The 25,692-nt window shown below is 31.8% G+C and overlaps 3 protein-coding genes across 4 annotated transcripts in view; all 3 read left to right on the forward strand.

Annotated features, from left to right (window-relative positions):
• Positions 1 to 113: 113 nt before the first annotated feature.
• On the forward strand, positions 114 to 1,100 carry LOC128202600 (uncharacterized). The gene has a single exon (XM_052903468.1). It carries the CDS (start codon positions 281 to 283, stop codon positions 914 to 916), a length of 636 nt encoding a protein of 211 aa, XP_052759428.1. The 5' UTR covers positions 114 to 280; the 3' UTR covers positions 917 to 1,100.
• Positions 1,101 to 1,239: 139 nt separating this feature from the next.
• On the forward strand, positions 1,240 to 2,542 carry LOC116412990 (uncharacterized). The gene has a single exon (XM_031909484.2). It carries the CDS (start codon positions 1,289 to 1,291, stop codon positions 2,180 to 2,182), a length of 894 nt encoding a protein of 297 aa, XP_031765344.2. The 5' UTR covers positions 1,240 to 1,288; the 3' UTR covers positions 2,183 to 2,542.
• An 8,676-nt stretch (positions 2,543 to 11,218) lies between these two features.
• Positions 11,219 to 25,692, forward strand: part of LOC113518003 (inactive rhomboid protein 1) — a 196,144-nt gene continuing 181,670 nt past the window's right edge. The window contains exon 1 of one of the 2 annotated variants that reach the window (XM_052903363.1): positions 11,219 to 12,307. In XM_052903363.1, the coding sequence (XP_052759323.1) occupies positions 11,808 to 12,307 (500 nt within the window). In that variant the 5' untranslated portion in view covers positions 11,219 to 11,807. The remainder of the gene's footprint in view (positions 12,308 to 25,692) is intronic. The other variant, XM_052903364.1, reaches the window with a different exon arrangement.

A 25,692-nucleotide genomic window follows, 5' to 3' on the forward strand; every position in this document is an offset into this window, starting at 1 on the left:
TCGTCACCTATCATTTCTCACTGATGCCTCGTCAGCGTATACCGATAGCGTAGGCGGGATGACCATTTCATTATCACCCCAAAAAAAATTGCTAGCAAAGGGGACTAAACTCCCCATTACAACAAATTCCTTTCCTCCCAATGTAACGATGGGACTCGGACACCGTTAGTTGACATTACACAGAGTTAATCATTTGTCTTCGCGTTTTATATCTTGAAATCAAAATTTTACGGGCGAAGTTATAAATGAAATAAGATATCTGAAGCGGAACAGTATAGTCATGATCGGGGTTTTAGTAGTTGTTTTATTTGTTTTACTTTCCTGTGCTCATGGACAAGGAATGAGCACAGAATCGCCTTCACACAAGCCGCCTATCCCGTTCATGGATTTATTTACGGGTGCTTCAAATTACTATACAGACCCAATACGGAAAATATATTCTGATCAGGATTCATATTCTGTATCATGCCCGAAGTCTGATACGCTTTCGAGTTTCGCGAACGTGCTAAGTAGTGCTGCTAAAATCATGATATCAGCTGCAATTATTGTTTTTTTTAAATTTATGGTTGGGAAATTGATGCTATTCCCACTTATCTTTGTTCTTTTAGGAAAAATAAGTTTAAAAATATTTTTGTTATGGCCAATGTTATCTAAGATTATGAAGTATTTTAAAAAGAAAAAGAAAAAAGGACATAAAGGAAGGATGATAACAGATTGTTCACAAAGGGTCGTTTGTGTTATTCAAAGATCCTCAAAGGATTGGGGCAGTAACTTGGGAGCTGCTACTACGTTTCTTTTAATCGATGATATAGACAAAGACAGTTCCTATGCTAAAGCCATGTTGCATATCTTAGCAGGTGATAATGTTGCAGAATGCATGTCGATGGATTGTTATTCTGGTACTGATATAAGTTAATATACACATCTACATGTGTATATGTTACACCTGCCTTCCAATAGGATAGAAAAATATAAAGAAACGCAAAATGCTCCGATTCAAATAAACTTCTTTAGTTTCCTCCACGTTCATAAATTTGTTTATACAAGTTTCTGGAAGTTGAAAATGTGTACTTATTTGTAACAGAAACTTTATTTTTAACTGAATAAGTGCTCATTATAAATGTTCGCTTATGTAGAACATTTACTTATTCCAATTTACTCAGAATTTGCTTACACGTGAGGAAAGTTATGATGAAATATTGTTAATATTTAAAAATGCTAACTTGCATTGTTGTAATTCGATAAATGTAGTACACATATCGAATCTTGTCAGTCGTAATTAGTAGTCATGGGGTCGATGCACATTTTAATAACGCCCGTAATTTTATTATCAATTCAACGTGCTAATAATATTTTGGTACGATGCGATTCATTTGTATTAGACCCAACATACATCGCCGCTCCAGCAAATTTTGTCAATAGACCGCCTAGACAATTTCTGGATAATACTCAGTTTCCTGTTGTAAACAGGAATTCTATGGGAGTACCTCGCCAGGCTGTTCTTCATACAAATACGGCAGGAGCTCAACCCAAGCCAACTTCAAGAGAAAGAAATTCCACACCTAATAACTTGACATTCTCGGATTTGATAAACGCCTTCAACGAATTAGCTGAAAACGAAGAAACAGAACATGCTCGTGCTTTTTCAAGAGATTATGAGTATACACCTTATGCCTATCGGCCGCAACCATATGTCTATCCACCACGACCAAACTATGGACAATCGGTTCCACCAGCCTATACATCACAGCACGAAGCATCTTACCCCCTACCGTCACCACCACCAGCAGCGCCGTTGTCACATCATTCATTATCGAAGATTTCGCTGTTAAAACCTGGTTTAGATTTGGTGAAGCCAGTGACAGGGAAAGTGGCAAGTAAAGTAAGCGGATTGGTTGGATTAATTTTAGGTTTACTGACAGGATCCTCTGCGGACGATACAGAACTGAAAGGTTTCAAGGATATAGTGATAAATGGTATCGTTAAACCATTACTACTGGCGAAAGGAGGAATTAAGATGTTGATCAGTAAGTTAACCATACCATTAATAGCGTTGTTGTTAATAAATTTGGAAGTTCTGGTAACCGTTTGGTGGTTATGGGAAGACTGTCCAGCGCCTGTGCCTGTACCACCCCCATATCCCTATCCAAAACCCGCGTATAAGTATAATCAATATTACTAGGTTTAAATCATAAAAAAAAATTATAGATTGTCTCCCTAAAATGATTTCTATTAAATTAAGCGTTTTTGGCAGCTTTTAATTTGTAATATTCTTGTAATTGGTGATTTTTATCATATCACAGCTGTCATTTTTATATTTATGTTATAATATACTTTCAGATTTTCTTTCAGTATAAAAAACAATGGCTTAGCCAACAGTTTGGTTGACCTCTTTTTGACATTTATCGCTCCATCTAGAAATATATGATCTATAAATATATTTAAGTTGAAACAAATGTGACCCAGTTTATTAATAGTAATTGTAAGTGTAATTTTCTTATGTATTGTAAGACTGAATATCTGTATATTGTTTTGTACATTTTCAATTGCTATTAAAATTAATAAAATATAACTGCATTTTTATTTACTACACATTAATGCCCTTTATAACATATCACTATAATTGTTATCTGCTGAAAGTGATGCTTTTATATTTGTTTAATTCATATACACTATTTGAATAAATAAAATCACACATCATTACATTACATTACACAGCGTCTGGTTTTAAAATATTAAATGAATATAAGTACTTTAAGTAAGTAGTAAGGTTACTTATTTATTAGATAACTGGATTATATTTTAAATGCATTTTAAACTGACTTTAAAAAAAGAAAAAAGAAAGAATTCAGTTGTATTTTTTTTCTATCTGTTAGCACATAATTCTGTTAGTTTTTAACCGATTTGGAATATTCTTTTTTTGTCTGAAAGGATAGAGTTACAGATTGGTTCCATCCATAGAAATTTTTTAAAATCGATTTAGTAGTTTAATTTTTAGATCAACTGGTTTTCTCACCATTGAAATATTTTTTTTTGAAGAATATAACCTTTTCTTGTAAATACAAATATAACATCATAAACAGTAAATATCAAGATTAATACAATCGTACATACTGTAATGTTTATATTGAGCAAGTATTAAAACAGACAGCTGCAACAAAGCAAGGCAGCATATTAAACTAATTTATTATCAAAATCGTCAATAAATATTCAGTAAATAAATAGTTCATTTTTAATAATTTCATATGTGAAAGTAAATTTATTTTTTTCTTATCTACGCCTTGATACTATAAGAGTTCAGTCAAGGCTCATATAGTTACCGATAATATGTATGAAGTCGCGGAGTAGAAATTCATTAGGAGGTTGTTACAATTGTTGAAAATAGTAGTGTTTATATAGCTAAGTATAGTTTATGATGATGACGATACTGTATGATGGTGATGAAAAATACTTAGCTATTTTATAATAACTAGTTGTTTTCCGTGATTGATCGGATAAATCAGTATTTTTTTATACCACTTAGAATGGCAAACAAGCTGACGGTCCACCTCATGGTAAGTGGTAACCGTCGCCTATAAACATGAGCAGTACCATGGACATAACAGAGTATACTGTTTCGCCCATGATACCCTCCATACGTTGCCATTCCTGAGGACTCAGGTGTTATTCCTCTGTACCCTGTAAATTCACGCTATATCCCACCCTTCAAACCGAAATACAGCCATGCAAACACAACTGCTTTACGGTAGAAACACGAATGGGACGGTGGTACCCAAGCAATCGATTTTTGTCTAAAGTATTCTGTGTTAAACTAGAATATAATGTACTTCTGTGCAAAATTTGATTCAAATCTGCTTAAGCATGATTAAGTAATAAATTTCTTAACATTTAAATATCTTTATAAACTTTATATTTATAATATTACTAATATTACTCTCTATATTATGAGTATTTTCTCTCATTTTGTATACTTTAATGTCTGTCGTCACTTGTAATATCTAATTTCAACACCAAACAAGTAGTTCTTGAACTAATCGTATATTTACTTATTGTCATTAATACATATTTTTAAAGGATTTTTATATAACTTTTATTCTCTCTTTTTTTTTTACTTATGGACATACGTATTTTCTTTTTTAGTTTTAGAGACGTTCTTAGCGATTAGAGTAAAATAAAAATAAAACAGGACTAGAGCGTTAAGTAATTAGTCACTTACAATAACATCGAATTTAACTCGAAGCCCGTCCATATAGTTCTTCTTATTTATTTTATTTATTTATTCTTTATTGACCACATTATAAAACATGTGTGGTACAAACGATGGTGAAAAAAATTTAAAATTGTTGCAAATAAATATTTTCACGTACATATCGATATACTTACAAATCACAACACTCCTCTTCATTGTATAATGGAGAACTACTGTTAAGTATGGTTATATAAATATACATACATGAATACATTAAACAAATATTACATAAATATACAAATATATAAAATAAAAACATACATACAAATATAAATATACAAATATATTTATTGTCAAGTTATTAATATTATTAAATATCTAAGTTATTTTCAACCGACTTCAACCGACAAAAAGAAGAAGATTCTTAATTCGATTGTATTTTTTCATTGTTTCTTACCTCATAACTCGGTCATTGAAATCGATTCAGTAGCTTAGTTTTTAAATCAAAACAATTGGTTTTGCCACAATTAGTTGGTTTTTTGTGGAACACAATTTTAAATTATATTCAATAATCTAGGGCAATTTCGTGAGTGAAAAACTATAATTATTGAAGCCAAACGTTTACATAAGCGACCAATTAACCTTTAACAGTCTTGATAAAGGACGCGTGTAATGTAAGGCAATTTACCGTATCTCGCAACAGTCTATTGAGACGTAAGTCTGCGTTACTGGCCAAGTCCTTTGATTTTCATTTACGTGTCGTTACACTATGTTACTTATTTCGAAATGTATATATTTATTTTTTTATGACAATATGATCTCGTAGAATATACTATGACACCTATGTGTCTATGTCAGCCATTACTGAATAGTAGTGGGGTTGTGTATTCGTAGTTCATAGCATTCCTAATATTATAACAAAGGGCGACACTCTTATACGTTTAGTAGTGGAAGTAATCACAAGAAAAATTGGGTTTTTTGGAGTAAAAATTTTCTGGACCATTTTCGTAGTAATAATAAAGTTGTGATCGTTTACTATATATGTTATGCGCTAGTATAGTATTATATTATCTGAGACTTATGTTAATTTCTATTATAGGTTATAAAATCATATATATGCACTTACTTCCTTTGGAGTTAGGCTTTTTTTTTTAATATTGCAAATGGAGTATAGAGTTGTAAAGTCGTCAGGGCAAACAAAATATACGGCATTTAGAAAGGAAATTATAGAAATATCGCAATAGGAAAATTAGAATTTCTAGCACGTATACACAAATATATACACGTAGATGTGTCACGGTAGAATTCACACGTTAGGATGATGTCTCGAATAACTCTTAGGGTTCGCTGAGATGGACAACCTTTTATTTGCATTATTTGTATTTTAGTTCAATAGGAACTGTCTAGAAATGAAATTTACTATATAATATAATGTATAATGCTTGTATATAAATTGAAATTTTCCATTTCAATTTATATACAAGCCCAGTCTATTAGGGGGTGGGTTGATAAATCAATATAATAAATAATTAACCTCGTTGTGGATATAATAAAATGTTCATTCTGATAAATAGAAATTGCAATATTCGTGTAAAGGTAAGTGTTCGTCAATTATGTTTTCCTTGAAATATATCTCGGACATTTCATAAAAAAGATCCATAGCCGTCACCACTACATGAATGGATAACGTTTGTGTATGTGTCAATGTGTGTGTAGTGGTGTTCCATTTGCGAGCGATCATATTTGAATCATGAAGAGGGGGGTAAGTTTAAGAGCTACTCTTAGGGTAGTAAGTGAAGTACTGTTACACAGTACTCCACTGTGCACAGATATTAAATTTATGATGCAACAACGTAAATTCGGTAATGATCACACAAATTGGAACTAATAAGTCGACCTTATGTTATGTTTGTTTTTTTTATTAGAGGAAGTCATTTCCCTAAAGTTTGGGACCATATAGATATATTTTTTTCTATAAGTCGTAAATTTGATTCCACATGGAGGATTGCTGTCACTTGTGGGCGGGAGCATCTTGATACGGGCTCAAATCCTTTGCCTCAGTGCAGTTCATAGGCTACGGTAACCGCTTACCATTAGGTGAGCCATATGCTTGTTTGCCACTTCAATGGTATAAAAATTTTGGTAACCGAGTATGTAAGTGTAGGATCTGTTTTGCTCTAATTTGTTTTTATTTTCATATAATTTATGCAGTGTTGTCGAAGCGTAATTATAGTATTCATAAAACTTAATATTAGTATTTTAAATTTTTAATACTAAATCAATCATATGATCACGGAGTTAGTACAAAAACATTTAAAATAAATATTGTCTTACTTCGAACTACGTTCCTTGAAAGTTATTAAATCTCACAAATGCTGTCAATTCAATTTAAATTATAGTCGTGCGTGTATATATAAATCATGTGATATTTTCAAATTCCAGATGTGTCTGTAATATCGACCTAAACCTTTGTTGTAAAGGAGACTTTCGACGAAATCAGTTAATTGGGTATCTAATTGTTTGGTAGGTACTCGGTCGTCTGGTATTCTTTGGAAGTTTCATTTATTTTGTAATTGGTCCCGCTGCTGCTTTGTTTAAATGATATTATATCGGAAGAATCTTCTCAAGCGTTTTTACAAATTTATTCTTGTAGAATATATTATGCAATTGTATTGTATGTAATGTATGTATAAAACAAAAATATTTGTAGTTTTTTTCTGAATGGGCACACTGTCTGATTGGTTAAATAAATGCGAAAAAAAAAACTACATAAATATTACCTATTTTTTTAAATTCGAAAGTCGAAGTGTAAATAGGGTAGATTGCATTTTGTATAACAATTAGAATGTCAAAAAACCATTAGTCTTCCTGATATTAAGTATAATTAATGTAAATCTAGCAAGACGTCGCTATAGTTTTTTTATAGTGCTGTTAAGATCTCTATTCTATACATGAAAATAAAAGATTTTTATAATATATCCGAATTGGGTTAGCCTAAAGATCTAATTAAAGATATGTAACCTTAAAGGACAATACGTTGATTTTTTTAAAGAAAATAATAAAGGTTTACTATTTTATTTAAAATTGAGAATAAAAAAACTATGTATTAATATTAGATCAAGTATGGCAAGGATGCATTGCGAGAAAAACAAAATATTAGAAATAAAGATTTGAATGAAGAAAAAAATATTTACTTTCGATGTATATCAATACATTTCTTTTTAATTCAAGCAAATTTTTTTGCTGTAGTAATTGCATCTCGTTTTAAGAAACCTTTTTACCGTGTACATGAATAGTAATATGAAAAACACTGAATATACTGTAATAACCACGGTAAAGTGTTGCCATTAAAAAACTGGAGACTTATAATAATCGTCATTATGGATTTCCTGCTGTATAGTCTCACTTATTTGACTACTCAATTGAAATATTTTTATAATGAATTACAACAATAGTGGAATAAAAAAATATCAATAATATTTGTATTCAAAATATATGAAAATATATTCACATGGAAAGTATTTGAAAGCATAAAATGCCTTTTTCTCAGTAATATTATTATACCTACAAACAAGTAATATTTTGATACATCTTAGGTTTTTTAAACATAAAACTTAACCTCAAATAAAAGCATCTAGATCATTTTAGTACCTAATATTTTGCCACGTCGGAGCTAATCATGATCCAGTGAACTACATAAATAGCCAGGCTGGGCACTCAACCGGTATAGTTAAGGTACGTAGCGAAAGCATGAACCAATCATAATTATTAACGCACGAATTATGTCCAACGGTTGTCAACCACTGCTTGTGGGAACGTCAATGATCGAGAGCTCTGTAATATTTGAGGGCAAATAATTATTTTATGTCCGTGTAGTTATTAATATTGTACGGAAATTAATTCGATTTATACACATAATAAAACCGCAACGAGAGTGGTTTCGTCAATAGAATATATTTTTAAAATTGTTATGATGTGGATTGTTAATTTTTTTTAAAACAACAATTTGAATTTTTGTTTCTCTCATTGTGTATGCAGTACGTTAAAATTACTAGATGGAAATTTGTGAAGTTATAATCCAGTGATGCGTTTCTGTAGTATACTTAATTAATAATCGAAATTCAAGCGGATAGTTTTTTTTTTATTTAATTAGTTTTTTTTTTATTTACCTGCCATTAGTACCATACTACGTATATATCGTCATAGTTATAGAATACTGACTGATTGTTTTTTTTAATGTACGAGTATATTGAAAGTGGCTTTGTATCACTAAAAATTTTAAATGTAATAGTAAAATATTGTTTCAAAAATAAAATGAAAAAGCAAATAACGTTATATCAAATCTATGGCTACAAAAGTATATTATTTCTTACGTCGTACTTACATCAGGTTAAAATGCTCCTAAAGAAGCTACTTCCGCTATTGACACCCTATTAAAAATGTATTACGTTATATATAAAGTTACCTTGGTTTATCTTACCTTTTTTCTCTTTTGCTTTGAAGTTCAAAGAAATTGTAAGTGTGTATTTTATTACTAATATCGGAGTAAACTCTTTGAGTGAATAGATTCATCAAAGTGCTATCAACAGATAGATAATACTATTGGGAACATAATACATTTAAATAAATACATACATAACATACATATCTGTCACGTCTGACTCCTATTAGGGTAGACAGAAACAATCGAATGCCAAATGCTTCGATTAAAACAAGCCTCTTAAAATAAATACAGAGAATATAATAAGTTATAGAGTAAGATTCCGCTGTTGATTTCTTCAGTTATAAAAAGATTTTTGAATGGACCATTTATTATACAATTGTTTATATTTCTTTTTTCTGAACTAAACGTTAAGAAAAAACAAATAAAGTTAGTTTTACAAAGACGAAAAAAAAAAGATATACGCCTAAGTGCTTTTTTACAACTTGGAATGGCAAGCAAGCTGAAAACATAGGTGCGTAGATAGGTACAGGATGCCTAATTTTTTTTTATTATTTTCTTTTATTAAAGACTTTTTGGGAAAAATTGAGTTTTATTGGCAGAACATCTAAATACTTAGCGTCAATTTTAGGGATAAATGGATGCTAATGATTTCGATTTTAGTCTTTATAGAAAACCCAGATCCATATTTTGTACCAGAAAGTTCCTCTCAAATATTTCTCTTTTCAGACATATGTCAATGCAGCGATGCGTGTTATCCTTATCGTATGTTGAATAATACATAACGAGTTTGCATGACAAGTGGAGATGTCGTCTAACGGCCGAAAGCGTTCTCAGTAATGATATACCTGTGAACTTACTTGACACATCAAAATACTAAATAGATCATAATATATGGGGATGATGGATTCGTTTACGCACGCGGGATACCATTGAATGATGATAGGCGTGAATAAAGTCAGAATACATTAAGAATTGGATATAACAGATATATTCGTCATAGAAGAGGCTACCCCTTTTTCGTAGGTGTCGTAAGAGGCGACTAAGGAAAGGTGAGGGATGGGCAGCAGCGTCCCTCTTAAAACATTTCCAAAGCCTAACTGTGGTTGTCAATCCCTCTACCAAGCTTGGCAACTACTGGCAAAATCCCACAAGGCAGAGGCTTATGTTCAGCAGTGGATAGTTAAAGGCTGATACGGTATCACCGTATGCTGATACCAAGAATTAAGCACAAGTTTATATTTTCCAGAGGAAATAATGTGAACTTAAACCTGATAGGGTATGTTTTTAGCAATATGACCTTTCCTTATGATCATAATTATTACCTATCTTTTTTTATGTAACTTAGAATGGCAAATAAGCTGACGGCCCACTTGATGGAATGTTGTAACTGTCGCCTATAGACATGTGCAGTACTATAGACGTGACAAACTATATTGTTTCGACATGATACCTCCCATGCGTTGCCATTACTGAGGACTCAGGTGTTATTCCTCTGTACCCTGTAAATTCACTGCCATATCCCACCCTTCAAACCGAAACACAGCCATGCAAACACAATTATGTGACATGTGCTTTTCCCTATGAACATAATTATTAAGTAGCTGAGACTCGTAGGTTTGTATGCTTAAATTATGATAAAATATGTCAGTGTGTCAATTCTATGTACCTATATCATGTGCCCTATTCGCGTATCAAAATTTCATTAAAATTCATCTAGTTAGCGAAATAAATTGAATGCTGGTGATAAATCATGAAAGAAATGGGTGTACAGATGACTTATACCCAAATTTTAACAGTAACACCTTTATGCCTATTTAATGAATTCCAGATGGTGACTGTACAAAAGTTACCCGCGCGTAGGTATCTCTATGCCATTCATGTTTCTGCCTCGAAGCAAATGTGTGTGCATGGCTGTGTTTCGATTCCACATATCCATGAAATAACAGGGAGGCATAACACCTTATTTCATAGGAACAAAAACGATATATCCATACTGATCATGTCTACAGGCAACATGTCTACGACAATTACCACTTTCTATCATATGGACTGTCATTTTATTTGGCTTTTCGTGTGTCTATAGTATAGATTAATAGATACTAATATAATTAACTATTATAATATATATAGTTTTTGAAATATAAGTACTTATAATTAAAAGTAAATAGAATTTATACACTCCAAGTTACTAGCTACTTTCTCTATGTACGGTGAGCCATTTACTTCAATATTTTAGATGGCACCGACCCTGCAAATTACAATTGATAATGTTAAAGGGTCGGGTAAAAGCTTCGAGGACTTATACAGTGTTACAGCGTTAACCGTTTTTAAAGACCATGTAATTGAGATCCATAATCTGGCTTTTCTCATTTTCCGGTCGACTAAAAAAGTAAAATGGGTATAGTTTGTTGAAATTAAGGTCTCGTGTGTCCGGAATTGAAAATAAAAGTAGGTTTGTGACGAAGGTTTCGCAATCGAGTGTTTTTATCGGTCCAGCGTGAAGACAGGCGAGGAGCGACGGCGCGGCAGCTGTGCGCGCGGCGGCTCGGCGTCGATACGCGCACCGGCCTGACGTCGCCGCGGGCCGGCGCACTCCGCACCACTTCTGCCCGACGACGGAGCGCCGTCGCGACGCACGTCATCCGCGATACCGTCGCACATCCACCACTCTAGGCAACTCCGCGATGCTATTTTGTATATAGTTACTGTTGTATAAGTAGTTAGTGATAAAGACAAGTCGAAACGAAACAGTGAAACCAAATTTATATCGGATACGCGTCTGGTGAAAACAAACACATCGCAGTTTCATATTCGCGCAGGCGCGTCTCACGCGGACATGACGAGAGCGGCCATCTTGGTCGAGGACGCACTTTCGCCTCGCCCCAGCTTCTGAGCCTGAATAGAAACCTAGATTGATCATCGCGGACCGACCATGCGTCACGGGCAAAGCCTCGCGGCGGGCGACGTCTGAGCCCGCAACGCGTCGCTATCGATCCGGTAGCGTTATGGCGTTCGCGAAGTGAATGCGGACATCGGGACCGTGCCGCAGCCCCCGCAAAAAAGCGGAGCGCCTGGTCAGTGATAGTGCTATAGTGGTTGCACGGTATGTGAGACAGAGTACCGTCGTGGTTGGGAGGGCGCGCGGGCGGCGGCGGGCTCGGCTGACCGCGCGCCATGGGCGAGGAGTACGCGCGCTCTCCTTGCGAGCGCTTTCCGGCGGCGGGCGCGTTCAGCGTGGCCCCGCCGGAGCGGCTCAGCCCGCCGCCGCCCGCGCCGCTGCCGGATCGTTTTTCGGCGTCGCCGCGGCGGGTACGCCGGTGTGCAGAGGCGGAGCGCGCGCGGCGGCCGCGCTATGTGCCACCAGCGGCACATGTACCAGTAGAGCGGTACGTGCCCAGGCCGCCGGCGCCGCTACGGCCGCCGCCGCCGGTGTACTGCGGGTTGGCGTGCCGGCCGCCAGCACCGCGAAAGTGTTGTGGACCCGCATGTCGCGAGGATATCGCAGGCTCACCGCCCCCGACGCGATACGTGGAGTATGTCGGGGCTGCGGCCGCCCGACGGCTTGCCTGCACGCCGCCGCCACCGCCTCCGCCCGCTCTTCAGCTGCCTTGCGAGCCTCAGGAACCACCATGCTGCGTACAGGCTCGCAGGCGTCCGCAACCTCCGCATGATTGGTAAGTGCATACAAAGTTTAATGTTTAGCTGAGACACGAGGTATACCAGCCTCAACGATTAAACATTTTGTGATTATTATTTACATCAATAATTTACATCGTTATATGTTAAAGACATTCATACGAATGTCTATTGATTATAAAATTACATTTAGTTCATCCAATATAAATTTTTGTTTGTTAATGTACCTTATCGACGTGACGTAGTTACTTCAACCTTCAAGTCACCTTATTACCTGTCTCCAAATTTTGTTTCCCTAAACTACCCTTAAATATAATATTGATTACAAAAATACAATAGAAGTATTGTAGAGATTTGCAAATCACATAATATGAAGTATCGATTGGGATCAGTCCAATCTGTTTATGTAGATAGATATATAACAGAGATACCTAGGCACGCGTAACAGCGCTTCAAAGGGTTTTTAACGACTCGTGATGACGCCAGTGGCTGGGATGGTGTAATTGGTTATATTTTTTCGGTGAAATTGATATCGTGTGATTGATGACGCTGGTTAACGATCCTCGTTTTACCAAACGTCATCCAGATTAAACACTATTAGGATAAGAAATATCTGTTATGAAATATCGTCATAAGAATTTTCAATTTATTTTTTATTAAATGACAATATTAGGTATTGTATTTTGAGACATGACGAGAAATATAGCACATAGGTAAATAGGGACTTGTTTGTAAATACTGCTACTAACTGCCTACTCCGGCTTGGGTCAGGTGTAGATATTAATGAAGAAAATGTGACCCAAAAATAACAGAAGATACTAAATAATTGAACCCCAGTTGGAGAATTCTCCTAATAATTTTGAAGATACTGCCTTCGGTCTCATCCTCTGATTTGTCTGTTATATGGAGATTTTTGTAATAAATTTTTTGCTTAATCGTGTAATATCGCTTTTTTATACGATTTTTAAAGCATTTTAAAACATAATAAAAAAAAAACAACAAAAATATATTAGCCAAATAGGTAAAGCCGTTTTGATACGTTTATACACAATATATATGGTAATTATATATAATATGTTTGCATATATTTGGCAATTGATTTTTATTTATAATAAAGAGAAAAATCCTGACTGATTAACTTATTAATGTACAACCTTAATTACTAAAGTTAGAATTACCACATTCTGATGGTAGGTTCTTTTAATGACCTATATAAGTAATAAGAAATTATTTTTCGGAATTTAGCCTCTCGGGATGCAAATATAAGGGTTCAAGTTTAAATGTTTTTTTAACCGATAGATACTTGAAATTTACCATAAATAGTCTTTAAAATAATGACATTTAATTACAGTATTTTTCTAAATTTAACTCCTAAGTGTTTTAAAAAAGGAACCAAGTTAAAGCTGTTAAAGCTAGATACCAAATTTAGATATTAGATTCCATTTATGACCAACACAGGCAATAAGAAAGGATTTTTCGAAATTCATTCGAAAAATTTCACTCTTAGGAACCGAATTTTAAGATTTTCATAATTTATGGAAATTTGTATGAGAAAGTATTTGCATAAGAAAGATATTTATATATTTTTTTAACTGGCTTACTTGATACTAATTGTTCTTATATAAGGATAATGAAATCAGGGCAAAATACTTATTAGCTAAATTTCTTAACGAAAGCAAAGATTTGATCGAAGTCTCCAGTGTAAATTAAAGATAAAAATTAATATGGAAAATATTTTTTAAAGTTGATTATATAAAATCAATTAAATCGGTCTAAAGATAAATATAATTGTGTAGGCACTTACCATACTATTTTTTATCCTTATAATAAAAATGAAAATAGGTGGACTTTATTCTAACTTAATACATACTAAATATTAATTAATGCGGGAAAAGCTGCGGGATAAAGCTAGTATTTATATAATAAGCTGTAATTGCATCATTCATTAGGAATAAGTATCAGTATGATATTAAAGGGTTATGTATAGTGGTAATACACCCTTTAAATTGAATGTTGTAAAACATGAATATTAAATATTAGTCTTCTTTGTTAATAGTAAAAACAATATTCTCACGACTATAATTCCTAAATGTACTTGTCGTTTTTTATCCTTATGTGAATTCGATATATAAATATTCATAAATAATCTAAACCTTTATATACATATAATTTTTTTCCTTACTTTATTTTATCTGCTGTTCTAATTTATCATCATTAGAAGTAATAGTTCTATATATATACACATATGTATTTGTGTAGGTAAATGTATATATCTACATGTATGTACCTTTATATTTATGTATTTTTATGTATGTAATTAATATGTAGTAACAGTATTTGTTTGCTCTTAGTAATATCTATTAAATATAATTTTATAGAGCAAATTCGATTTCACAAGCTAAATGGAGTGTGAGAGTGTCTGGGGCCGTTTTCAAACTGCATTGTTTAGTTTATAGTTTCTAGTATATTTTCAATGATAAATTTCAAAAGGTAGGTAAAAATAGAATGATATACTTATCAGGCTTGTAGTCTTTTATTGTTGTTTATTTTTTCCAATGTATTTTATTTTATTCATTCTATCTTTTTGTTTTTGGAATAAAATAGAGTAGTACATATTCTATTTAAAAAAAGTCATTAAATATGATACAATCTGTATTGAGTGTGCATCTATTTTGCTTATAAATGTTATAATTATAAGCTTGTTTACTTTAGGCACAATATGAAATAGCACTGATACATTCGTCATATCAGCTGTTAACTGTCCACTGCTGAACGTAGATCTGCCTCATAAGATACGCAGAACATAAGCCTCCCCTTTAAGGGGAGCCAGTAGCCAGTAGTTGCCACGCTTGGTAGATGGATTGGCAATCGCAGTTTGCCTTTAGTGTTTATTGTAAGAGGGACGCTGTTGCTCATCTCTCGACCATTAAGTTACATTAATTTAGGTAAAGAAAAAAATGGAATAGAGACCTCGCATGGTTTATGCTAGTAAGGTATTAGAGAAGAGTGGTAGATGCAGATGAAGGCAGGTCACTTGCTCTATCAAGATGAATTCACCAGAAACATTACTTCTTAATAATGTTTTCAGGGCTGAGGGAGATTGACCCAATAAAATATATTACTAGCAATTGGACTGTTTCGCTTGTTACCAAATTCCACCCTCCAAGGATATATTTAGATTTAGGGATAGAATGCCACACCCAGACATTCAAGTGAAGTTGACCTTTTTAGCTGATTGCATATCAATTTGTGGATTATTTTCTATTTTACTATAGTATTATTGACATTATTAATAGAAACGAAATAATTTATTATAACACACAATAGAAAATTATGACAGTGTTTACGTTAAAAAAATATTAAGCATGTGTAATACTAATTAGAACGAAATAAGTAGAAACATCAATATTAAAAATGTAACAATCAATATAGGTAAACAATAGAAATAGAATAGAATATGAGTAAAACTATAACAACATCAGTTTATCTCAAATAGGTTAGCATTGCACTAATTTAGTGTAGTTTGAATCGTTTTAAATCGACATAAAATTTTAAATAAATGGAAAACATAAACTTTCATGTGTAAATAAATTTAACAGTTTAGCTTGCTTGGTTCATGATGATTCATGATTAATTACATGCTTAATTTACTAAGACGTGACCTATCTGTGTATAAAAAAAACCGTCCAAACAATATTTTAATTTTTTTTACATTTATAATAGGCATCTACATAGAATTTAAAAGTCTAGGAATAGTATAATAGAAATTAATATTCATTCCATCTAATCCCATCCCAAAAATGAAAATACTTTTTTAAATATCAACATGTTACTTTTATATTAGGTATTATTTATTATTTCATAAAACTTTAATAATAAAACCATTAAATTAAGACGTTGTTATGTATTTTCCAGCTAATTTATTCAATGTATTAAAATTACTATTTTGGGACTTGGGTGAGTGACCGCAATTTTGTATTAACTTTTAAAGAAAATGATTATATTGTTGGGTATTAAATTGAGTTATTTTCAAAGGAATTTATGTAAATAATGAAGTAAAATGTAGCTCTTTGTTGTTAAAATTTGCGTACATGATTATTTAAATGTTATTTAGGTTTATAATGTTAGTTGTAAATCGAAAACAGTAATACTGTGTCATTGTTCATGCGTTGCTTCTTTTCATAAGGGTATGGTGTTATGTATATTAATGTCCCATAACTAACAAGAGTGTTACGACATTCTGCGGGGGGATGTAAGGAGTAGTGATAAATAGAATTTTTATTTTGTCGTTTCACAATCCCTTTTGCCAATTTTCATCATTCATAATATAAATACAGAATGGTCGAAAACAGAGCATTTTTTCGAAATATTATCTTGACAAATATCCTCTCATTATTGTTTATAAATATTAATTTGTTGAAGTTTGCTCATTATGTTTTTCCATAATATCTTGACGTTTCAAACCTACGCATTTCATTTACCTGGACTTGAAATAAACTGAAAATATTTTTATTTAAGATTATGCTTCGTAGAGACAATAGACGGGAATACACAGACATTTTTATGTTGATTATTTAGTTTTATTTACTTTGACGTAAGCATTTTAAATTAATATAATTAAAGTTATACTGTCTAAAAACAGCAAAAAACGCGATTTAATGTTGGCAAATTTAATATGATTATGATCAGATGTAAACGTTTACAATTATTAATTTTTTAAACATTTAAATAAAAAATAAGAATACAGGTGAATTCTAAAAACATTTCTTCCTTGTCTAAATTCAACATAATCTCTTTTTATTATTGCTTAGTTAGAACAATAAAATTCAGATAAAGTTTTTACAAATGTTTCCCAATAAAACAGACTAATATTTTTTGTTTATTTTATTTTTTAGTATATTTTATTATATCACCTTGTCACTTTATTTATATAATAGTTTATATTTCTAGACTTTCATAAGAGGTTACTCTTAATAAAAGATTCAACATTTGGTATGAAAAAATGACCCAGCAGCTAACAATCTGTTAATAATTTTTTGAACATTTTTTGATACTAGACGCTTCATCTAGATGTATTAATAATATAGAATTGGTGATAGCTATTTAGAATAAAAGCTGTCTCTTATACGATGTCCATAAGAGATGGCTTTATTCTGCATAATTGGTTCCAATTATTATTGTCAATCCTTACTAACATTATAAATGCGATAGTGAGACATGAACAATTATTTGTTGTTATTTGGCGCTTTAAGGACTCAAAACTCAAATGTTGTGACATATTTGGTATACATGTACTATTTGAGATGCAGAAAGACTGTTAATCTCAGGCAATCAACATAATCCCGGTCATGCGGACGAAGAAGCGGGTAAACGCTAGTTTTAATTAAAGAATGATTGCAGAAGTCATAACGGATGCCGCAGTGTAAGATAACAGTATAACTACACAGTCATCTAATAGAACTTTTATCAATAAATAACAGAATTTCCTTAATAACTGTATTAAACGTTATTTATATGATTAGATAAAAGTCGTCTGCTTGGGTACTTCTGTCCCATTAATTTATGTTTAGTGTTTCTGCTCTGAAACAGTTGTGTTTGCATGGTTCTTTTTCGGTTTGAAGTATAAAGGCATAAAATCTTAGTCCTCAGGAATGACGGTGAATGAAGTGTATCATGGGTGACATAGTTAATACTCTGTTATAGTCATAGTACAGTTTATTTCTATAGGCGACGGTTACCACTTTACATCAGATGGGCCATCAGCTTCTCTGCCATTCTAACTTGCATAAAAAATTTTGACACTGAATCTATACATACTAAATGCTAAAGTCGTTACTTCAGTATTTTGTATCACGACGATTCTTTATCATTGATTAATGAGACTTTATCTAGTCTTATCATGTTACCGAGTATGTCATACTTAGTTACATATTCTTCTGTAAATAGTAGGTACTTGATATGTATTCAGTGATAGTGTATTGTTTGTGAAAATTTGTTTTGTGATTATTGTGTTAGAGAGAATGTGTTGAAAAGCGGTTATTATTTATTAGGTATGGATAAAAAGTAAGTATTAATATCATTCAAGTAGCTAGTATTAATTTTTTATCAGTTATGACAAAAAATAATATCGCTAACTGTAAAGGAGGAATCCATATTTGATCTGTTGTCTACTGTTTTAATACATGCGTTGCCACTATTTTCTTTATCGTTTTTACTATTGTTTTTTTTTTTATTTTAAATTTACGTTTAAAGGACTGAATTGCGTGTCTAACGAAAAAGACTTTATGAAAAACTTTAAATACCTACATGATATATTACAATGTATGTTGACGCGGAATATAATTTAAAAATAATTATTGCCTGATTAACGTGATCACCTTTCTACCCTTATACCAATTATTATTTGGGGATATTACCTGATACGTAATAAAAAAATAATGCATTCAATGTTTGTGATTATATGTGCATAGGTACAGTAGATTAGATAAATAACCATATATTTGTTCTTTCTTTCTTTATTCTTTGATATACACAAATATAGGAATGAAACATTTAATTATAAATCTAATATATAATATGTTATCTTAGAATCTAAGACTTAGATTATAGTATAATATTATATATTATAGAGCATCGAGCCTTAAAAACGGGTCAACTTTTTGTTATCAAATTTTCCAATTAGCTGACTCGTTTTTTTATTATTTTTTTATATATTTACGAACACAATATATTTTGACATATCTATATTTAATTATTTAATAAATAAAATGAGTATTTGTGCATTAAAAAGGTGCAGAATTTGTAAGACAAAATAAATATAGAAGTTATAAAGGAATCACTCATAACTGTTTATCGCGCAAAATTGTATAAAAAAGTTGAGCCGCTTTTCTCGAAGCATTTGTATGGAGACACTCTATCTATATAATCTACGTATGTAATATATTTAGTTTAATACCTAACGATGAATTTGATAGGTATATAACTTCTCTGAAGTACAAGCTGAATTATAGATTAAATTTTGTAGTCCAAAATCCTTGCTTTCAATTATATTTTTGATTCATACATATCTGTCATGCCTACCTCCCATTAGGGTAAGCAGAAACAATGGAATGCCCAATTGCTTAAATTCAAAAAGACCTCTTTCGCTTTCTCCACATTCATCAATCTTTTCATACACAATCGCCGGTTACGGGTATTTGTTTTATCCACTTTAAAAATTTTTATGATATACGAGTAACTACTTGCATTATATTTAAAATATAATTAGCCGTTTCCCTTGGAGTTGCCTGCGTATATTACTATTAAAGTATCTATGTATTAAATTAGGATATACTTTATCTATGTACCAAATTTTATAGAAATCCGTTCTGCCGTTTAAGAGAGATTTAGTAACAAAACAAAAACGTCTTTATTTTTTTATATTTTTAATGTTACATTAAGTAAATATAATATAATTCATGGCTAGTTTACCATCCTGTTTTAATCAATGAATATTAATTTAAAAATATTTCAGTTCAATCAAATCGAATATCAATTTTATCCTTTTGATTAGATTTTTTACCAGAGAGTGACTTTGTACAATGCCGCTTGCTTACTTCTGTTCCACATATCTAGCCCCATCATGTAAGCAGCTGCATGATGTGGCGTGATGGGATAATGCGGGATATGGTAGTGAAATTACTGGGTATAAAAACATAATTCATCTCCTAACATAAACATAATTCTTCCTCCTCATTGTCCTAAAGAATGGGAACGATTGTGAAGTATTACATGTGTTACAGTGTGGTATTTGTAATAGGGTTGATTTCAGAATGTAAGGAATTTGCTGATTATACGAGTTGTTATATTCACCAGTGTATTGTGACGAATAAATAATTATAAATAATATAAATATCAGTTTTTGTGTGAAAAAGTTACAGACATTTATTCAACTATCTATCCATCCATCGTTACAAACTGGCATTTGTTATATTGATTGTATATTCTGATATAAATAAGAATAAGAATTCTGTCTGATAGGTTATAATTGTTATAATACATTTTGTTTTAATAGTATCTCTCTCTTACACTCATAATAAAGTGGACGAAATTCAACCTTATGCCAATGACATTACGATATTAAATAACATTGTATTGTTAGGTAACATTCTAGCTTTACAGGCGTGTTAATTTGCTTATTACAAAGGAAAAATTTATATGCCTCTATATGAAAAGAAGAAAGTTCACGATAAACTAGACAGTTGGTTTCTTTATAGATTTGACATTTCTATTACGCAAAGGAAATTGCGTAGCTGAGATTTTCTTAGGAAAAGTCCATTTCTCAATTTGGCGACTTCGCGAAGTATCTCTTGATAAACTTACACAAGGATAATCCTAAACACACAAGATTTTATATGAAGTTGCAATAATTTTATAACTATCGAGCTCTGTAACGGTCTACCAAACTTTGCAAACCTCCTCAGAATTTTTGACTGAATTTTCTTCACAGGAGTGTTTTTAATTGTAACAAATAATGAAATAAACTTTAGTTTCATATCGTTTCGTTTAGAAAACAAATTGCTTAACAATTTGTGATACATGCATATCTAATCTTAAAATAAAGTTGAATTCAGAGCTTTTTTTTATTAGAGACGCGAGATTATAACAAATTATGTTTCTTTTATATCTATTCTTAATAAAGTTTGAATATGTTTTTTATTAATGATAATAGTATGATTTAAAGCGAAAGTTTGTTTTATAACTCGAACTGGGGCATTACTTACAAGTCTTTTCGAGTTTGACAAAGATACTTATGAAAGGATACTTATGGCCGTAAAAAGATACAAATAGCTTTTCGGACAAAGGCTAGAAGCGGTAGAGGTAAAAGAAATTATCCTAAGTAAGGTGCGTGATTTATTGATAGCGTTACTGAAAAAGTAGGAGCAACAAAACAAGCGAGTAAGGAAGATAAATGAATTACTTTTATTTTGAGCACAGCCCATTTGTACGGCGCCTTCTGGAAATTGAGTTTTTTAGCGTCATCGATTGTAAGTTCCAAAGATTTCGTGATTAGTCAGTAAGTGGTATTTCGCTTTTATATTTATGCGTATAAGAAGTATAGAGATTATATGCTTTTATCCGCGACTTAGTTCGCTCTATTTTATTCTTTTAGGGGTTGACATAAAACGAAAGTAGTTTTATTTAGTGTTTTCGGAATTCTCATAACAATATTTAAAATCGGAACTTCCATTTAATAGAGATTTTGATGCGGTGGAAATACTTTTAAATAAAAAAAAAAATGTTTGGAAATATATTGATTGGTTGGGTGAGATGAATTTTAAATATTCCTGGTCGAAATCCACGGTACAAATCCTTGATAGCAGACACAATAGGAATTCGATAGATCTCGTAACTCCAATACTATCTATGTCGCTCTGAGCCATTGACAAACCAAAGACAATATCTACAGTTCTATTACTGGTGGCCAGTGATACAATTTCCTACTAACTTCCTAATACTGCAATACACGTTCCTTTGAGGTTATTGTGAGAAGTGCATCCGTAGCTTTGTGCTGAGGTTTGCTTGACTTATTTGACTATTGCCACAGATTATTTAATTGATTTGGTCTACTGTTTAATATTTTTAGTAGTGTACACCACGAACACTTTATATGAAAACTATAGCTTTTAAAAAAAGATACTAATATATAAAAGATGACATGTACGCGCAAATGTGAATGTATCTGCATATATGTATACTGAGCGCAGAGCGTTCCTTTTTTGAATTATAATAAAATAAGTCACAAAGAGATTGGAAGGCAGCTCGGGAGAGGTGCAATGAATGGCCAGACTCTATGGAGAAGTAGGTACTATTATTTAGAAAGGGTTAAATCGAAATTAGGATCCTTTTAAGAGCGAGTTCTTGGCTAATGAATATTGCAGTTACGTTAGTATAAAAGTTTTTCCGCTCATGTATCTCTTAATGGATGTTGATTATTTTTATTTAAACTTGGATTGCAACATATGTATGTAGAGATCTAGAGGGAAGATCAATGTGAATATAAGTGATCGTTTCAACGCATCGTCAATTTTGATTATTGTACTTATTACTATTAACTCTATGTATTTACAAACTAAAACATAATTTTGTATTCTTTAAAACATATAATTTTTTTTAATACTAGTAATACAGTTTAGCATTGTACGGGTAGATGGATAGAAATATAAATTATTGTATATTAGCTTCAATAGGCAAATTTTTACTATTATTGATGATTATTGTAATTTTTGTGGAGATCACAATTTTTTTTGTAAATAATATAAAGGTTTTATTACTCGAGGATTAAATAGTATTCTGTAGATGACAGAATAATTAAAACCGTTTGAGCAGTTTCTGTAGTTTCTTTACAAACAAACAATAATACAAAAATAAAATCTTTCTTCAGCATAATATTAGTATACATAAATTTGAAAACTTTGTTTATTTGTACAAGTTTATAGAAATAAAGTATTTCTAACGAGCAGCATAGAGGAGAAATGCCTAAAATGTTGGCAACGTTTCACCATTGCATAGAACGGCTTATCTTCTGTGGAAAATACGAGTAGATGCTGTATTTCGCTTTTTGTCTAAATGTATGGATTTATTACACATTTCTAGATCGGTGGCTTAATATTAGGTTGTTCTAAATTCGACTCTATTATCTTTGTGCAAAACATGTGTTCGTTACGTTTCTATTTTTGAAAATTTTGAATTTATTTAACTTAATAATAATTTATATTTTATATAAATATTCCATTCTAATTTTATCGAGATTAAGGTTTAATTGTGGTTTTTTATAAGTAAATATTAAATTATTATTTTTTATTAGCGATTTGTGGAAGTGAGTTAGTTTATTGAAGAAACATATTATTTATTCCAGACAATCTGAAGTATTTTTCTGATATAATAAAGTTGTAACTAGACGATCTCTGTACATAGGAGTTTTTATGAAAAATTAATATGAGGAGTCTTAATAAGACCGATTGAAGCCAAAACAATAAATTTTAAGATTATTGTCAATCTGTCTGTCTGTTTGTCTTTCTATATTTGTTTCGGAATCACGCAAAAATTGCTATATTAAACTGAATGCGGATCTCACAATTGTTTTTGTTGAATGCCTGATTTAAAAACAGGTGTATGTTTTATAATGATACTGCTTATGATATGAGACTTTCAAAATCTCGAAGTCTCGGGAAAAAGCTAGTTTCTTTATATAAAAATAGTTTTAACTACGACTTTGTCCACGTTACCAGGATATGTTTACTGATTGAATAGAATATTAATAAATTTCATAGTAACTGGTTAAGGCCGTTTAATTACTAAGAGGTAGCAAATAAATTCACTTTTTCATTTATATTATTAGGAAGAGAATTATTCAAATTTCTTCTTAAGCGATTTTCAACAAGAGAGGCTCTTAATTCGCCTATACTTTGCGTGTAGGTCATGTGATTACATCACCAATTTCATTCCGATCTTGATAATTTTTTTGCAGTCGTTAGAGATTACGGGAGTAATCAGGTGATCTCATATTAATTTTGTGATAAATGCACTTTGTGTGTGTGATGTCGACGATGTGATGTTTGTCGAAAACAGATAAAAAACAACAAAACATTTTGAGTTTCCCATACAACTTGATTGCCAGAGGGAAACTTTGTACAAAAGTCGTTTGCTTGGGTACCTCTGTCCCATTCGTGTTTCTACCATGAAGCAGTTGTGTTTGCATGCAGCCATGCGGTTTGAAGGGTGAGATATAGCAGTGAATTTACAGGGTACAGAGGAATAATATCTGAGTCCTCAGGAATGTACACGCATGGGGGTTAATGGGCGTAACAGTATACTCTGTTATGTTCATAGTACTGCTCATGTCAGTAGGCGACAGTTACCACTTTCCATTAGGTGGGTCGTCAGCTGGCATGCCATTCTAAGTTGCATAAAAAACAAGAAAAAATGCCGGGTACGTTGGGTCAGTACAGGAGGTAATTTTTTTTATGTTTTTAGAGATTTGAAAGTTGAAAGGAAATTGATAGAAGGATGTTAATAAATACATAAATATATTGCTAAAAGGGTATTACCTATTATAAAATGATCTAGATCCAGTTTGTATGTACAAGTATGGAAATAACTCCATTAGTTTTCTCCATTAACATCCAGGATAAGTTACATCTAATATAGTCTATATTAGATGTCACTTATCCTGGATTAAACACATAGTAGGCTTTTAAGATAAATCATGTAAGCAATACCATTAGGATTACCTACATATATTTTTTTTTTATTTGTAGTAGACAATAAACTTTGTATAGGGATAATAACTATTTGATTTTCACTTTAAATTAATAAAAGACTTATTATTAATATGCAGAATATATAAACAAAATTATTTGTGGGAGCTGGCGCATGTAAATTGGCATCTTTGTATAAGGGACAGCTGTTCGTAACATCATGGGCATCATTAGATCATTACTTTTGTACTTTAACTATCCTGACCAAAGATAATTCGAATAAAAATATCAGTTCTAAAAAGGCATACAAACAGCTCAATAATTAAAGTTGCATGTCTATGTTTTATCTATAAATAGACTTTGTTTTATATCAATTATTTTTTGGTCCGCAAAGAAAATTTTAATTAAATTCTAGTTTTAATAGTTATAAAAATATTCTAGGGGACTCACATCGGAGAAAATCTTATCAACTATAAAGTTGATAAGGTTAAAATGTTTTGTTGTTCTTATCGATAATATAGCGTTGAAAATGAGTTTATTTGTTTGTTACCCTTTGGCATCTTATCAATTAAATCAGGACTTATGAAATTTGACTTATTCGTACACGTCAAAAATGTTTGTGAAAAAGGACATAGGCTGCTTATTATATTAGTCAATTAATATGAGTAATCCTGGTTACACAGATAAGCTAAAACTTATTGATTTATTTATTGATTAGTTACATATTATTATTAGCTTTTACCTGCAATTTCGTTGCTTTTCGACATTATTAAATCGAAATACACATGGTAGTTTCTTTTTATGTTTTTCCCCATCCAATATGTACTATGTGTATGTGTTATATCAAATTCATAGTGAACGCTTACAAGCTTTAGGCGTTAAAAGGTAACAAAAAAAAAAAACAATAAATATTAATAAGTATACAATGTTTATGAAAAAAATCAATTGTGTAACTATCTTGCTTATTCTAGTTCCGTAATATTTCGTAAATCAACTCATTTTAATGTAAATAAAAATCGTCTAATTCCCTATCCAATCACCGACAGTAAACCCCAATTAAATGACTATTGGAGCATCTGATCGGGCTGCAGAACGATTCTGTTCTTTGTTTTTAATCGGTCGGGTCCTCTGTACCCTGTTTTATTACCTACAATTAAATGTCCTCACAACGTCGGTACACTTAA

This window comes from Galleria mellonella, unplaced genomic scaffold (assembly GCF_026898425.1).
Source record: "Galleria mellonella isolate WM207_F2 unplaced genomic scaffold, CSIRO_AGI_GalMel_v1 utg139, whole genome shotgun sequence".
In the NCBI taxonomy this organism is placed as follows: Eukaryota; Metazoa; Arthropoda; class Insecta; order Lepidoptera; family Pyralidae; genus Galleria; species Galleria mellonella.